At 40.4% G+C, this 17,058-nt stretch overlaps 1 protein-coding gene across 1 annotated transcript in view; it reads right to left on the bottom strand.

The window, feature by feature from the left end:
* Window positions 1-17,058, bottom strand: part of UNC13D (unc-13 homolog D) — a 178,079-nt gene that overhangs the window by 135,337 nt on the left and 25,684 nt on the right. Inside the window, exons 2-4 of the mRNA XM_040331480.1 lie at window positions 14,805-14,846; window positions 14,613-14,696; window positions 12,715-12,822 (exon numbers count right to left, since the gene is read on the bottom strand). Of these exons, the coding sequence (XP_040187414.1) occupies window positions 12,715-12,822; window positions 14,613-14,696; window positions 14,805-14,846 (234 nt within the window). The remainder of the gene's footprint in view (window positions 1-12,714; window positions 12,823-14,612; window positions 14,697-14,804; window positions 14,847-17,058) is intronic.

The raw sequence follows: 17,058 nt of genomic DNA, 5'->3' as shown, positions 1-17,058 counted from the left end.
CAAACAAAAAAAAAAACAAGTGAAACGAAAACGAACACATTTTTCGGCAGTGCACATGTCTAATTGATATTATCATTATTCTCTCACTATTCTGTTAATTTCTGAAAAAACAATTTATTCAAATGAATATATATATATATATATATATATACATATATATATATATATATATATATATATATATATATATATATATATATATATATATATATATATATATATATCTATATCTATTTATAGATATATATTTTTCTATAGAGATATATATGTATGTATGTGTGTGTTTATAAAATCTCAAACCACACATCTCCTGAACCCTTGAAGAAGCCGACACAGGCAAAATGTGTTCGGCTGAATTGTCCTTTCCTGTTTTGATACGTGTTGTACATAATGTGAACCATAACTTGGGATTTTTGCTATGACTTTAGTCATGCATGATATACACGTAGCAAGGAAACTCTACCTCCGGGGGGCTCCTTTGGTCTGAACTATATGTGTGTGGGAACAAATTCATGTTCTTAAGGGTTATCATCCCCAGAATGGCATTTGTAATAAAAACTTAATATCTTTATATATGTAGTGATATTCATTCTGAGGGTTTTTTTTTGTCACCTTTAAAGTCCCACCTATGCATTATTTTTCTTCTGAAAGAACAACTGCACCTTTGTTTTAAAATCAGTATTGTAATAAGCTTATTTTATCAGCAATATAAATGATATACTTTTTTTACATAAAGTAAGCTTTTATATTGGTCTGTCTAACTTAGGCCCCGTGCGACTTGTCCTGTGACTTGGGACTGCAAAGTCGCATGACAAGTCGTACTCCATGATTTCCAATGGGTACCGTTCATATCTGTGCAACTTCAATTGACTGGCCTCATATGATACACAGAGATTAAACAAATCATCCTACATAAGTTGTATCTGTTTATCTGCAGTCTTCTTTTCATTACTTCCTTTCAAAGTGAAGGATTTATAAAGCTTGTCTGATCTGCCAGGGAAAAAGGGGCAGAGAGCTGAAGATTCACTCTACAGAGTTCAGTGAGGAGAGCTGATTTGAGAGAAGGGACACATCTCCCTCCACACAAGACACAGGAACAGAGCTAAGGCTGCCAATCAGCTGGAGATCCCTCCCCTGTCACCATCTGCATATGGTGGCAGGCAACGTGGCAAGTAACAATCTGCATCTGGTGGTAGGCGATGTGGCAAGTGACATTCCGCATCTGGTGGCAAGAGACATGGCAAGTGACATTCCGCATCTGGTGGCAGGTTACGTGGCAAGTGACATTCCGCATCTGGTGGCAGGTTACGTGGCAAGTGACATTCTGCATCTGGTGTCAGATTACGTGGCAAGTGACATTCCGCATCTGGTGGCAGGTTACGTGGCAAGTGACATTCCGCATCTGGTGGCAGGCTTCATGGCAAGTGACATTCCTCATCTGGTGGCAGGCTATGTGGCAAGTGACATTCCGCATTTGGTGGCAGGCGACGGTGGCAAGTGACATTCCAAATCTGGTGGCAGGCGACAGTGGCAAGTGACACGCCCAGGGCTCCCACTGATTCTGCATTATGGTGAGTTGAACCATTTCATTTTATATTACAATGTAATAATAGAAATAATGCACTCCAATCATTCTGACACCATATTAACCATGGTGTCGTGATTGAAGTGCCAACACCAGCCATTTCCCCAACACCTTGCCTGCGAAAAATCACGTACCCCCCGCATGACCCCACCCCTGGGCCTTGGCACAATTTTCTTCCACAAAGCCAGTCCCCAGTGCCAAAAAGGTTGGAGACCGCTGCTATAGAGGGTTGTTCATATATCATGTCTTAGGTTTACAACCACTTTAAATCTGGTTCTAAAATCAACCAAAATTATTTATTTATTTATTTTTTACCCCAAATCTCTCCATAAAGAGGATCTGTCATCCTTATTTATATTACAGGGGATGTAATAGCAGTAAAAGTGCTAAAAATTAAAAAACCTTAAAGGGACAGTTTAAAAATAAAAAACAAAAGGTTAAATAAATAATAATAAAAAAAAAAAGTAAAGCGCCTCCATCCCACAGTGCTCGTGTACAGAAGCAAACACATACGTAAGTCGCGCACGCATATGTAAACGGTATTGGCACCACAAATGTGAGGTATTGCCGCAAACTTTAAAGTGAGAGCAACAATTCTAATGCTAGACCTCCACTGTAACAAGTAACCTGTAAAGGTGTTTAAAGTGTCGCCCATGGAGATTTTAAGTACCGTTGTTTGCCCCCATTCCACGAGAGTGCGCAATTTTAAAGCAATATTAGGTACCTATTTACTCAGTGTAACATCGTCTTTTATATTTTACAAAAAAATTAGGGCGAATATTGTGTTGTGTTTTCATTTTAAATGAATTAAAGTGTATTTTTTCGCAAAAAATTGCATTTGTAAACCTGCTGAGCAAATACCATGTGATATAAAAAATTGCAACGATCGTCATTTTATTCTATAGGTAAAAAAAAAAAAGCATGTTTGGGGGTTATAAGTAATTTTCTAGCAAAAAATACTGATTTAAACTTGTAAACAAAAAGTGATATTAAAGCCTGGTCTTCAAGTGGTTAAAAAGTCAGTAAAATTCTGGCTTAATACTGAATCGCCATCGATCATTGTCAGTAATCTACACTGTTATTTTCCAATGTTTACATGCCAAGTATACACGAGTCCCATAGTCACATGTCCACCATACAGTTTAGGAACATCCAGATAAGAGATGTCAGTTTCATCACGTGAAAGACAGTTTTGCTGAAACCATGATGAAGAAGAAGACATAAGAGCCAAGAGATGTCAGTCCTACTTGGATAGATTATGGTGTGGTGGCACTTGTGGTGACAGTAGTAGGAATGTATATGGAAAACTAGAGATGTGCATGACAGAACATTTTTGTTTCCAAATCGTTTGTTCTGTTAATAATTTGGTTTTGTCATATTCGTTATTTTAGAATGATTTGTTTTCGAACATTGGGACTGGTTTCGTATATGTTTGTTATTTTTCAATTTATTTTAAATTACAATACTGGAAGATGGCTATATGCGTTCTATTTTATTCTATTCCATTCATTTTTTTCTATTCTATTCTACTCTATTTGTATTCTATTCTTTGATTTTATATTCTATTATTTTATTCTATTCTTTTCTTTTATATTTTATTATATTCAGTTTTTCTCAATTCTATTCCTTTATTTTTTATTCTATTCTTTCCTTTTTTTCTATTATTTTGTATTTTATTTTATTATATTGTTTTCCTCTATTCTATTACTTTTTTTTTTATTCTATTCTTTCCTTTTTTTCTATTCTATTCTTTTGTATTTTATTATATTGTGTTTCCTCTATTCTATTCCTTTATTTTTTATTCTATTCTATTCTGTTTTAATCTATTTTATTTTATTATATTATTTTATTTTCTATTCCATTCTATTATTTTCTATAAAGCAGCCTACATAGGAATCATCATCTTATTTCACTTGTATACATTACTGTATTTATTGCAATATGTTTCCATTTCAAATTTGAATTCTTTTTTGAATTTGGATAATTAATTTCGCTATAATGTAGTTACTTTTGCGATTTGTAAATTCGGATACATCCGAATCTCCAAATAATGAAAATTTTGCTTTTACGATATTTTGATTGAATAAAGGCAAACTCACAGTACAGTCGCCAAGTCCAGTGGCTGAGAGTAGTTTGAGAATGACAACTTGTATACCACAAACTAACAGGCCTCTTACATGGTATAACCAGCAACAACAAAGAGAGACAAAAGGTATCCAAGTGAGGGTGCCTTCATACTAGACATGTGCACTGCCGAAAAATTTGCTTGTTTATGTTTTGTTTCTTTTTCGGGTCATTCATTATGATCAAAATTCGTAAATTAGAAAATTTGTAAATTCGAATAATTCAAAAATTCATAAATTAAAAAATTCATAAATCCGGAAATTCTAAAATGAATCAATTCAAAAATGAGAAAATCACAAAATAAGGAAGAAAAACCGAAAATTCTAAAGAATGAAAATCTGAAAATGTAAACTATTATCTAACTAACTAATAATAATTAACTAATAATTTACAGGTATTGGAATTTCCTTTAAAATTTGTCTGTTAGTCAACGTATACGTATCGAATACGAATTTATCCAAAGTTACGAATTATCCGAAATAACAAATGTGGCATTTAAACAAATGGAACGGAACTAATTAATAATAAATAATAATAAAACGTTTTTATTATTATTATTATTATTGTTATTATTATTATCTATTATTATTAATTCATCATGTTCCATTCATTTAGATACAGCATTCATTATTTTGGATCATTCATAACTGTTGATAATTTATATTTGTTACATTTACTAACAGCCAAATTTGAAAGGAAATTCCAATACCTATAATTTAATAGTCAGTAATAGTTAAAGCGGAGTTCCCCCCAAAAATTGAACTTTCACTTTTCGGAATCCTCCCCCCCTTCGGTGTCACATTTGGCACCTTTCAGGGGGTGGGGGGAGCAGATACATGTCTAATACAGTTATTTGCTCCCACTTCTGGGCATAGGTCGCCGCGTCGACCTACGCCGCATCAGATGCCTCCTCGGTCCCCCCCCGCTGTCTTCTGGGAGACACACAGGTCCCAGAAGATAGCAGGGACCATTCAGATCGAGCAGCTCGACTTTGAATTTTTGGATTTTTGTTCTTATTTTCATACTTTCTATTATTAGTTGTACATACGATGCCACCAAATTCCATTTTAGCCTGCCTTTTCTCTACAATACTTTGATGGGACAAAGGCATCAATTTGATTAATGTTGATATACCTTAGCACTTTAATACACAGACTTTCTTTTGGATTTCCGAATTTACGGATTTTCGAAATTACGAATTGACAAAATTTAGAGTATTCAAATTGACAAATTTTCGAAAATTCTAATTTACTAATGTTTGGAAACATTCGTTAAACAGGTTTTCGTTATTTCAGATTTCCGAATTTACTAATTTGTCAAAATGTATTTGAAAACTAATTTGGAACGAAACTAATTGCACATGTCCAGATACTATTACGGTCTATTAGGGTAATGGCAAACCATGCGGCTCTCAATGGTTAAAGCCTAAAGAATGAGCTAAACAAAGAGTATTTCAGAAATCATCATGCAGTAGCCGAGATTGAAAGATAAAGACTGAGAACCTCTCAGGGACCAAAAAAAAAGGGGGGGTGGGGAGGGAGAAAACTATCCGGTATGCCTCCTGATGTACAAGCGAATAACAAAAATTTCAAACGAAAACATGCCTATTTCAAACTAGATATGTTACTAAAATGTAGAGCCTTAAGCCTTATATGATCACATGATCTGATTATCTGACGGGAATTGTGTGATGACAGGCTGTTGTCGGAAAATCTGACTGTTTGTACGCTCCATCAGACAGTTGTTGTCGGATTTTCCATCAACAAATGTTGGATAGCATGCTTTAAAATTGTCTGCCAACAAATGTGTGTTGTCGGATTATCCGATCGTGTGTACACAAGTCCATCGGACAAAACTCCAAAGTACAAACACGCATTCTCAGAAGAAATGCTCACCATAACACAACATTAGCAGAAGTTGCCCAAAGGGTGGCGCTAAAGAGCTGAAAACCCACGTAGTTTCGCATTTGTTGGCAAACAATTGTGTGCCGTTTGTATGCAATACAAGTTCCTGGCCAACGCCCTTCGGATAATAGTCCTACACGCTGTCCGCGGAAAATCCGATCGTGTGTATGAGGCTTTTCACCTGTAGAATTTCGTTGGAATGTTCGGAAGAGAAAGGACCCGAATCGTTCATCTGAGCTTTCAATGGTGCTTTCATGGACTTGACAAATTTTGAAGGACTTTTTATTTGCGTACAATGTCGATGTCTTGATATTCGATTGATGACTTTGGTGTGCAGAGAAGTGATATAAACTTGAACACAACTTTTAGACACACTCACCACCTACTGTTTTTAGGAAATGATTATATACTGTAGGCAAATAATTTAGAAAAAAGCTGCGCTGCAAATGTGAAAAATTATCAACATGACAGTCAATATAAATAGGTGCTGCATGCACAAGCCACTAGTGTAATCTGAAATAAACCAATGAGTGGATGAATCGTAGAGAAAATCAAAGGAAGGCAGAAAATTCTCCAAATAGGTGAAAAGTATCCTGGCAGTATCCCGTGAATCTGTAAGACAGATGAAAGTGTCCTCCACCAGTATATCCTAGCTGCTTACCAGATAAATGAAATAATCAAGCATGTAGCCAAGTAAAACCACCAAGACGGTTTCCAGGATCTCCAGGGTACGTTTTCAATTTCATAAATCAGACCACTCAATCTCCATAGCATAACCCAAAAGAGAGAAGGCTGACATAGTGTATTACCATAAAAAGGGTTTTTAATAATAAAAAGTGTTGCACTTACAATTATGCAGTTAAAATCGTGCGTGTGATATATTTAGCCGGCCGGCTGTACTGTCCGCTCGTCCTTCCGGATAGACAGTGCAAATCGTGGTGACGTCAGCACGCCGCTTTTCCCAACGCCGTTTCGTCCAATGACTTTTTCCAGGGGTACGAGCGGCGTGCTGACTCGCCACTCTTTTAAAGCAATAACAGCGTCCGGGACCGCCCAGCTCTGAGCTTCGGAGATCGCGGGCGCAAGCCGCCATATTTGAATTGGGATCCTTGCCCTTATTACGCGGCAATAAAGGAAAACTCAAAGGCAGACATTAAAAAACCATAAGGTATATTAATACCGTATATTTTATATAGTTTGAACAACTAAATGCTCAAAAAGCTAATTGAGAAGCTAATTAAAAAGGGGATAGGTTAAGTAAAAGTTAGAACATTTCACTTAATACCCAACCCAAAAAAATCAAGAGGAAATATGGAGATATGAAGTAAAAAATTTATTTTATAATAAAAAGAAAAACCACAAAAATGTAAAAGGGAAATACTAAAAAATATAAAAATAAACCCTATATGTATTATCCATCACAGAATATACAACATTGTTGCTAAATAGAGAGCAGTTAGAATACTGCCATCTTGTGGCCACAGCGATAAGTTAAGCCCTGGAAAATCAAAAGATTGGAACCTCTAATTTAGGAGGATCCAAAAAGTTATCATTCAAGGTATATTATTATTCTCATCAAAGATTATTTTGAATCTAAATGTCCCTGTACCAAGGTACATTTAATAGAAAATTGGATTATATAAATATCTGTATCCTTGATAGAATCTTGGAGAAAAAATTAAATTAAAAGGAAACCATGAAGAAGGATATAAGGTATAAAAAAGACCAGATGTACCGAAACTCAGAGCTGGTTTACAAGAGATAATAATATAAATACCAGAATCAACCATTATCTATAAAGGCATTAACATCAGTCTCTATATTTAATCCGAATGGGACATATGTACGGATTTTATATATCCAGGCCATTTCTAGCCTGGATAGTTCTCTCACCAATGAATTACCTCTCCAATGGGGGTCGAACTTGTCGATCCCAATAAAAAGAGTGCCTTCAGGGTTGCGGTTATGGTATTGATCATAATGGCTGGACACTGAATGCTGTAGGAATCCAGACCTAATATTGGTGATATGTTCACCCAATCTAACATTCATCGGTCTTTTGGTCCTGCCAATGTATTGCAACCCACATGGGCATTCTAGAAGGTACACAACACCCGTCGTGCTGCACGTAATGAAAGGTTCGATCTTGTGTTCTTTCAAAGTGCTGGTTGAAACAAAGGATAGGGTTTTCTTAGATTTAATCTTGTTCACCTTACAAACTGTACAGTTTCTACACTGATGGTAGCCCTTAATGTCCCGTTGGAAAAAATAAACCTTTTTGGTAGGAGGGTCCACAACATTGGGGGCTATCTTGTCCCGCAGTGAGGGTACACCTCTATAAATCACATGAGGATTTACTGGTAAAAAGGTATTAATGATCTTATCATTGGATAACAAATGCCAATGTTTTTTTAACCATTTTTTAATGGCATAGTGCTGGCTGGAATAGGTAGTGATAAATGGTACCAGAGGTCTATCCCCACTCGACTTAGCAACAGATGTCAACAGTGTGTTCCTATCGATTGCAGCAACTTCATTGTATGTGTTATCTAAGGTTAAAGGGTCATAACCCTTCTCCAATAATCTGCCCTTAAGTATACCAGCTTGAATCTCATAATCCTTCAGGGTAGAACAGTTACGCCTCATCCTGATGAATTGGCTTTTGGGCACAGAGTTTAGCCAATTTTCATGATGACAACTTCCTATTGGAATAAAAGCATTCCTATCTGTTTTTTAAAAAAAAAAATTTTTGTCAAAAAGGAGTCATTCTCTCTCATGATGGTGAGGTCAAGATAATCAATAGACGTCTGACTAGCTTCAAAGGTCAGACGTATACCTCTCTCGTTGTTATTGAGCGAGGCCACAAAGGAATCCAGTTGTAACTTGTTGCCAGTCCATAGGAGGAGGACGTCATCTATATACCTTGCCCACAATTTAATGTGGGGATGGGAATCGAGGTAGATGACGTCCTCCTCCCATTTGGCCATGAACAGATTGGCCAGGCTGGGTGCATATTTAGCACCCATGGCAACTCCACGGATCTGTTTGTAGTAATTATGGTCGAACCAGAAATAGTTGTGGCCCGCAGCATATTCCAATAGTTCCATAATATAATCTTTCTGTAAGGGTAATAGATCTGAAGAGAGATCCAAGAAGTATTTTACAGCTTCCAAACCCAAATGATGAGGGATGATGGTATACAAAGATTGGACGTCAGCTGTTACCATCCATATATCATGTTCAGCCTTTATTTGGGAAAGCAGATTAATAACCTGCTTGGAGTCCTTAAGATGCGATGGCATTTTCTGAACTAAAGGCTGGAGATAATAGTCAATGTACTTGCCCACCCTGGATGTGATCGAATCTATGCCACTGATAATTGGGCATCCAGGGGGGCAAGTAAGACTCTTATGTATTTTAGGCAAGCTATACAGAATCAGAACCCTGGGAGCCTTAGGCCCCGTACTCACGACCAAACATGTCTGCTGAAACTGGTCCGCAGGCCAGATTCAGCAGACATGTTTGGTCGTGTGTGGGCGCGAGCGGGCCGAATTCCAGCAAACATTTGCCCGCCGGGCCTTTTCCCAGCGGACAAATATTCCTGGACTTGTTTTAAAACAGTCCGCTGGAATCCTGCCCGCTCGGACATGTACGGTCGTCAGTACAGACCTACCGTACATGTCCAGGCACCCGCCGTCCCTCGCATGCGTCGAATGACTTCGACGCATGCGTGGAAGCATTTTAAAGGCGGGCCGCCCACGTCGCTGCGTCATTGTCGCGGCGACACCGCGTCATCGACGCGGCGACACCGCGGACACGCCCCGCGTATTGTTTACGCGCGGACTTCTGTACGATGGTGTGTACAACCATCGTACAGAAGCCCTCTGGCAGACATGTATGGTGAAAACGGTCCGACGGACCGCTTTCACCATACATGTTTGGTCGTGAGTACCTGGCCTTAGGGATCAAAAACAATTGCTCTTTTTCATTAAGAATACCCAGTTTGGATCATTTCTGGATAAGTAAGTCCAGTGTGTCTTTATATTGGATAATCGGATTGCCTGGTAGAAGGACATATGTATCACTATCATTGACTATAATTTTTATTCCATCAATGTAGGCTGTCCGATCCATGACCACTATTCCACCTCCTTTGTCCGCTGGACGTATAACCAGTTCTTTATTGGTACATAAGGTATCCAGACCTGTTTCTAGGTCACGGTCCATCTTGTGACCCGAGACTTTAATTTTCTTCAAGTCTCTGAGCACTACATCCCTAAAGACTTGCAATGAAGGAGCCAAAGTACCAGGGGGGTTCCAAGTAGAAGCATTAGCAAGTCCTGAATGTAATACAGTAGCTTGACTGGCAACCACTTCTCTTAAGGGTAAATCAGCAAAGTACCGCTTGATATTAACTTTGCGAATGTATTGGTGAACATCCATATAGGTTTGGAATTTATTAAGTTTCCTTGGGGGAGCAAATTGTAATCCTTTGTTTAACAAAGAAATTTCTGGCTGAGTCAAAACATGAGAACTGATATTAAAAATGCCATTACTATTTAAGTTCTCGTTTTTTTTAGGGAGTGTTCTCCTCCCCCCTCTGCTCCCTCTTTTCCTTCCACAGGTCTTTTTGTGCCTTTGTTTGGTTTGGGAAAACCCCAATGTTCCCCAGCATTCTTTTCCCATTGTCCTGTGGGAAAATCCCTTGATGGCCCAAGGCGATACAATTCTTGAACCTGTCTCGCCTGTTCGTAATCAGCTGGCATACTATTACTTGGGCCCTCACGGTCTCTTAGTGGATAAAAACGATTTCTAGTATCAAAATCACTATCATAGTCGAGATCCTCCCTCGATCTCTCTACAGGGTGTCGGGAATCATGATAGGATCTTTGTTCCAAAGGAGGACCATATTGGTAATAGTCACCATGGCTTCTTCCAAGGTCCCTCTCCCTCCTTGGGGAATCTCTATAATGATGGTAATACTCTTGTGAACCACTATTTCGATCAGAATTCACCCCATAATGGTCATATATGGGTTTACTCCAGTATTTAGCCTGTGGGTAACCTTTTGAGGTACCTGATGTCCTATTAGGTGAATGGTTATTCACCTTTTTGGGCCTTTTCCCAACTTTCTTAAAGTTTTTTGGGGTTTTAGTCTGATCTTTAACAGGCACAATTTGTGGTTTAATAACCTTTTCCACTGGACTACTATCACCTTGTACAATGGATTCCATCCTAGAATTGGCTTCATTCTGTTGTTCCAGTGCCAATTTTTTTTGCCATTCAAAGACTAAGCTGGCTGGCCCACAGGCTCTAATCAGGAAGCCTATTAGAGCCTCTTGCTCTAATCAGGAACTTCCAAAACACACCCACCGCTGTTATTCGGATGGCCAGTGCTCAACAGGGGGCCAGACACCTGAATAGTGGGTGGCAGCGGCGACAATACATAGATTCATGCAATGCATGAATCTATGTATTGTTGATTGATGGGTGCAGGAGAGAGGGGGCGGCACTCCTGCACCCAATATGGACGCACCGCCACTGGTCAAATTGATTCTGAGCATGCGTGTTTTTTTGCATCGGAATTGCATACAGACGATCGGAATTTCCAACAAGAACTTTTCCTGTCAGAAAACTTGAGAACCAGACAGAAAAAGTCAGATGGAGCCTATACAGTGTATACATAATATACACAGTTGGAATTTCCGACACAAAACCTCACATTGAACTTTTCTTGTCAGAATTTCCAATCGTGTGTACGCGGCATTAGAGTCTGCAAAAGACTTGAGACTAGGGAGGAGGTTCACCTTCCAGAAGGACAATGACCTTAAACATACAGCCAGAGCTACTATGGAATGGTTTAGATCATGGGTCTTCAAACTACGGCCCTCCAGTTGTTCAGGAACTACAATTACCATCATGTCTAGTCATGTCTGTGAATGTCAGAGTTTTACAATGCCTCGTGGGATGTGTAGTTCCACAACAGCTTGAGGGACGTAGTTTGAGGATCCCTGTTTTACATCAAAGCATATTCATGTGTTAGAATGGCCCAGTCAAAGTCCAGACCTAAATCCAATTGAGAATCTGTGGCAAGACTTGAAAATTGCTGTTCACAGACTAGGGGTGCAACGGATCAAAAAACTCACAGATCGGATCGATCCTCGGATCAGGAGTCACGGATCGGATCATTTTCGGATCAGAAAAAAAAAAAAAAAAAAGTCCCTTTTCATTGGTCCAAAAAAAAAAAAAAAATTATATATTATATATATATATAAAATCACACACACACACACTCCCCGGGGAGGCGTGTCACGCTGGGCTCTGGCAAGCAGACTGGGTGGAGCAAGATGCCCGCCGCTCCGGAGCTAGGCCGAAGCCGGGGACTTTCCTAGGCCTAGGCTCCGGAGCGCTCCGCGGATCGCGGGGTGTGCCGATCCGAACGGAGTGACCCGTTCAGATCACGGATCGGTGACGATCCGTTGCACCCCTATCACAGACGCTCTTCATTAAATCTGACAGAGCTTGAGCTCTCTAGATGTGCAAAGCTGGTAGAGACATCCCCAAAAAGACTTGCAGCTGTAATTGCAGAGAAAGGAGGTTCTACAAAGTATTGACTCAGGGGGGCTGAATACAAATACATGTGACACTTTTAACATATTTATTTTGTAAAAAAAAAATGAAAACCATTTATCATTTTCCTTTCACTTCACAATTATGTGCCAATTTGTGTTGGTCTATCACATAAAATCCCAATAAAAAACATTTATGTTTTTGGTTGTAACATGACAAAGTGTGGAAAATTTTAAGGGGTGTGAATACTTTTTCCAGGCACTGTACGTATACTTAGGATTTGATTTACGAAAGGTAACTGCACTTTGCAGTCGCTGTAGATCTGAGGGGAAGATCGGAAATGAGGGGAAGCTCTGCTGATTTTATCATCCAATAATGCTGTTTTTTTATTTTCCTTGCATGTCCCCCTCGGATCTACAGCGACTGCACTTCCAAGTGTACTTGTAATGCAAAGTGGAGTTGCTTTTCGTAACTAACCCCCTAAGTCTGCCATTCAAAACTGCTTATCCATGGACTATGGCTGTGTCTTACCGTCTGCAGATAGTTGTATAGCTGATCATAATCAGATATATGTTGCGGCTCTGAAACCCCCATTCGATGTATTATGGTATAGAGAGCTTCTCCATAAAGCAGATTACGCTGAACAAAAAGAGTATAAACAGTGGTTATATCGGAGCATAGATGTATAATATTTGCATAATGTTTCATAAGATAAAGCATGTAAGCCAATATTTCTCAACCCAATGCAGAACCCTTAAAATCATTTTCCAGTCTCAGGGAACCCCTGCCTAAAAGTACTGTATATACAACTCATGATACATGGTGTGATGGTCAGTGGGAAGAATGCTCCATACATTTGTGGTCATTAGGAAGAATTACCCCCCTACAGACAGCTAAAAAGATCAATGGTGACAAGGAGAAGTTATCAGAGAGGCATACATTTCCCATTGCTCAAGGAACCCCTCTTAAAGGGGTTGTAAAGGTAAAAAAAATAATCCTAAATAGCTTCCTTTACCTTAGTGCAGTCCTCCTTCACTTACCTCATCCTTCCATTTTGCTTTTAAATGTCCTTATTTCTTCTGAGAAATCCTCACTTCCTGTTCTTCTGCCTGTAACTACACACAGTAATGCAAGGCTTTCTCGCTGGTGTGGAGTGTCGTGCTCGCCCCCTTCTTTGGACTACAGGAGAGTCAGGACACCCACTAACACACAGCTCCTTTCTCTATCTGCAATGTAGAGAGTGCCTGACTCTCCTGTAGTCCAAGGGAGGGGGCGAGCACGACACTCCACACCAGCGAGAAAGCCTTGCATTACTGTGTGTAGTTACAGGCAGAAGAACAGGAAGTGAGGATTTCTCAGAAGAAATAAGGACATTTAAAAGCAAAATGGAAGGATGAGGTAAGTGAAGGAGGACTACACTAAGGTAAAGGAAGCTATTTAGGATAAAAATAATTACCTTTACAACCCCTTTAACTTTTGGAGTAAACCTAGAGTTCCCTGGTTGAGAAACCCTGAACTAAGCTGGAAAATGTGCGTTGAACTGAAGGCTGAATATATTAGGAATGTTTTTAAAATCTAGAACGTAAAGAAGAACGTAACTCCCTCTATATTTTTCCACCTCCCTTTACCAGCTGTGTCCCCTAGGGATCAACCATGCAGCACCTCCGGTCCCATGCCTCCTCATTTTTAAATGTCACCAGGGGGCCAACTGTTTCCTAAACCCTGTACACACAGGCCAGAATCTCGTCAGGAAAAAAACGTTTTTCCTGACGAGATTCTTGGCAAGAATCTCTTGCCGCCTGAGTGTACAGACACTAGACGCAAGAACGCAATGACATCATGGTGTACGACGAGCATGAGCTCGTCAAATTCGATGCCATCGCCGCCATCTTGCTGCACCCTACCTATGCCTAGGAAGCTACCGCGCATTCGTCAATATCATTTCGAGTATGCTCGGGTTTCCACGGCGACAGGTAAGTATACACACTGTCGGATTTCTCGGTAGGAAAACACTGCCCAGAATCACAACGAGAAAATAGAGAGCAGGTTCTCTAATTTTCTCGTCAAGATTTTAGGCAGTTTTCTTGATGAGAAACCTGAAAGCCTCGTACACACGCTCGGTTTGCTCCGCAAGAAAGCTCTGCCAGCAGTTTTCTTGCTGGTTCTTGCCGAGTAAACCGAGCGTGTGTACGAGGCTTTACAAGGTGAAGAGTGGCCACGTGATACCGCATCATTGGGGGGCAGCTGTTAAAACCATGAATAAACAGCCCCCCCGATGACAGATTTAGCCATGTTGTCAGGAAGGTTTGGTGGGCTCCTGCAGGTATGTGTAGGTATCTTGATGCATGCATTCATACCTCCAGCTAATGTGCCCACTTTTTTTGTAAAGGTGCATTCTCCAAAGTTATCATCTGATCTTGGCTTCTTACCTGTACCGAAGCGGAGACTTTTGACCCATCATTACTCTCCTTTGGAGGTTTTGTGTGGATTGTGCTCTTTTTTCCATACCTAGCCTAGGAGATAGGCAGGAAATATCACCAGTTTGAAATCCATTGGCAGCACAGAATGACACCATATAACAATACAGTAATATGACTCAAAGCTGTTCTGTATAGTCTTACCTCTTTGCGAGTGATACGGTGAGGGCCAAGTGAAGATTCCATCTGTCAGAAACAAAAGAAAACAGAAAATAAAACAGGAAATAATATAACCACATTTGTACACAAGCGCCACCATAAGGACGAAAGCTGCATTCACACCTGAGCGTCTTTGAGTGTTTTTCTGGTGTTTTTACGCACAATTTTATGCACGATTTTGGTGTGTTTTTAAGCATGATGTGCCCCTCGAGTTCCACTGCCCCCCTTTTATCTGACTGCATCTAGGTATGCAATCAGGACACTGATCATCAGTGCCCTGATTACAAATAAGTGCCACCAGTGAGTGCCCACCACTAGCAGCAAGCAGCACCAACCAGTGCCCACAATTGCCAGCCATCAGTGCCCACAATTGCCAGTCATCAGTGGCCATTAGTGATGCCAGCTAGGGATGAGCCGAACACCCCCCGTTCGGTTTGCACCAGAACCTTCGAACGGACCGACCGTTCGTGCAAACATTTAAAACCCCATTGACGTCTATGGGACTCGAATTTTCAAATTCAAAAGTGCTCATTTTAAAGCCTAATATGCAAGTTATTGTCGTAAAACGTCTTTGAGAACCCGGGTCTTGCCCCAGGGAACATGTATCAATGGAAAAAAAGTTTTAAAAACTGTTGTTTTTTCTGGAGCATCGATTTTTAATGACGCTTAAAGTGAAAAAAAAAATGAAAAATTCCTTTAAATATCGTACCTGCTGGGTGTCTATAGTATGACTGTGAGGTGGCACGTGTTTAGAACTGTCCCTGCACAAAATGACATTACTATAAGAAAAAAGTAATTTAAAACTGCTTGCGGCATAAATGCCCTAGATGCAGCCAGGACGTGGGGAATTTTATCCACATGGTCTGGCACTGCCCAAAGATCCAGGAGTTTTGGCGGCTGGTTGTGGCTGAGATAGACTCGATTAGTGGCGTGGCTGTTGGGCTGAATCCCTTGATCCTGCTGCTGGGTATCACGGATAACCTCCCTACCTCCACACATAAGAAGCTTTTTATCTTCTATACAGCATTTTATGTTCGAAAAGCGATCTTACTTCAATGGAAGGCCGCTGAACCGCCTGGTTTGTCTGCCTGGCGGAAGCTGGTGAACGACACCCTCCCCATGTATAAGCTGACATACATAGGACGTAACTGCCCCAAAAAGTTTGATAAGATCTGGGGGGCTTGGGTGGCGGCCAGGAGACTGACGGTCTAACATGTACAGGTCTACTTATATGCCCTTCTCCTTCGGGGTGGTCCTGGGCTCTCCCCCTCCCTTTTTGATCTATGGTATGGGATAGTGGGGCCCTCACGCTTGGGTTCTGGTAATAATTTCATGTTTGGGACTCATTGTGGATGTACGCTGTATTGTGAGGTTTGGTCACTGCATTTGGCTTGTTGGATGGGGCCTTTTATAGTGTGAGGTGTGTACTAAATCCCCTGAGCCATAATTGGCCACCCTGGCTTTGGCCAATTATGGCTCTCCGTTTTTTGCAAGCTGCGATTGGCAAAGCATGCGAGTGATAGTGCATGCTTGGCCAATCATCAGCCAGCAATGCACTGCGATCAATGGAAAAAAAGTTTTAAAAACTGTTGTTTTTTCTGGAGCAGTGATTTTAATGATGCTTAAAGTGAAAAAAAATTATGAAAAATTCCCTTAAATATCGTACCCGCTGGGTGTCTATAGTATGCCTGTGAAGTGGCACGTTTTTAGAACTGTCCCTGCACAAAATGAGATTACTATAAGAAAAAAGTAATTTAAAACTGCTTGCGGCTTTAATGTAATGTCTGATCCCTGCAATATGGATGAAAATAATTGAGAAAAATAGCACAGACAGTACACACACCACGTAGCTTTAGGTGCACACTGCAGAGGACACAGGCAGTACACACCACGTAGCTTTAGGTGCACACTGCAGAGGACACAGGCAGTACACACCACGTAGCTTTAAGTGCACACTACAGAGGACACAGGCAGTTCACACCACGTAGCTTTAGGTGCACACTGCACAGGACACGGGCAGTACACACACCACGTAGCTATAGGTGCACACTGCAGAGGACACAGGCAGTACACACACCACATAGCTTTAGGTGCACACTGCAAAGGACACAGGCAGTACACACCACGTAGCTTTAGGTGCACACTGCAGAGGACACAGGCAGTACAGACCACGTAGCTTTAGGTGCACACTAGGGTTGTCCCGATACCGATACCAGTATCGGTATTGGGACCGATACCG

The sequence above is a fragment of the Rana temporaria genome, chromosome 12 (genome assembly GCF_905171775.1).
Source record: "Rana temporaria chromosome 12, aRanTem1.1, whole genome shotgun sequence".
NCBI lineage: Eukaryota > Metazoa > Chordata > Amphibia > Anura > Ranidae > Rana > Rana temporaria.
The sequence above is the reverse complement of the archived record's forward strand: the minus strand, read 5'-3'. Positions and strand labels throughout refer to the sequence as shown.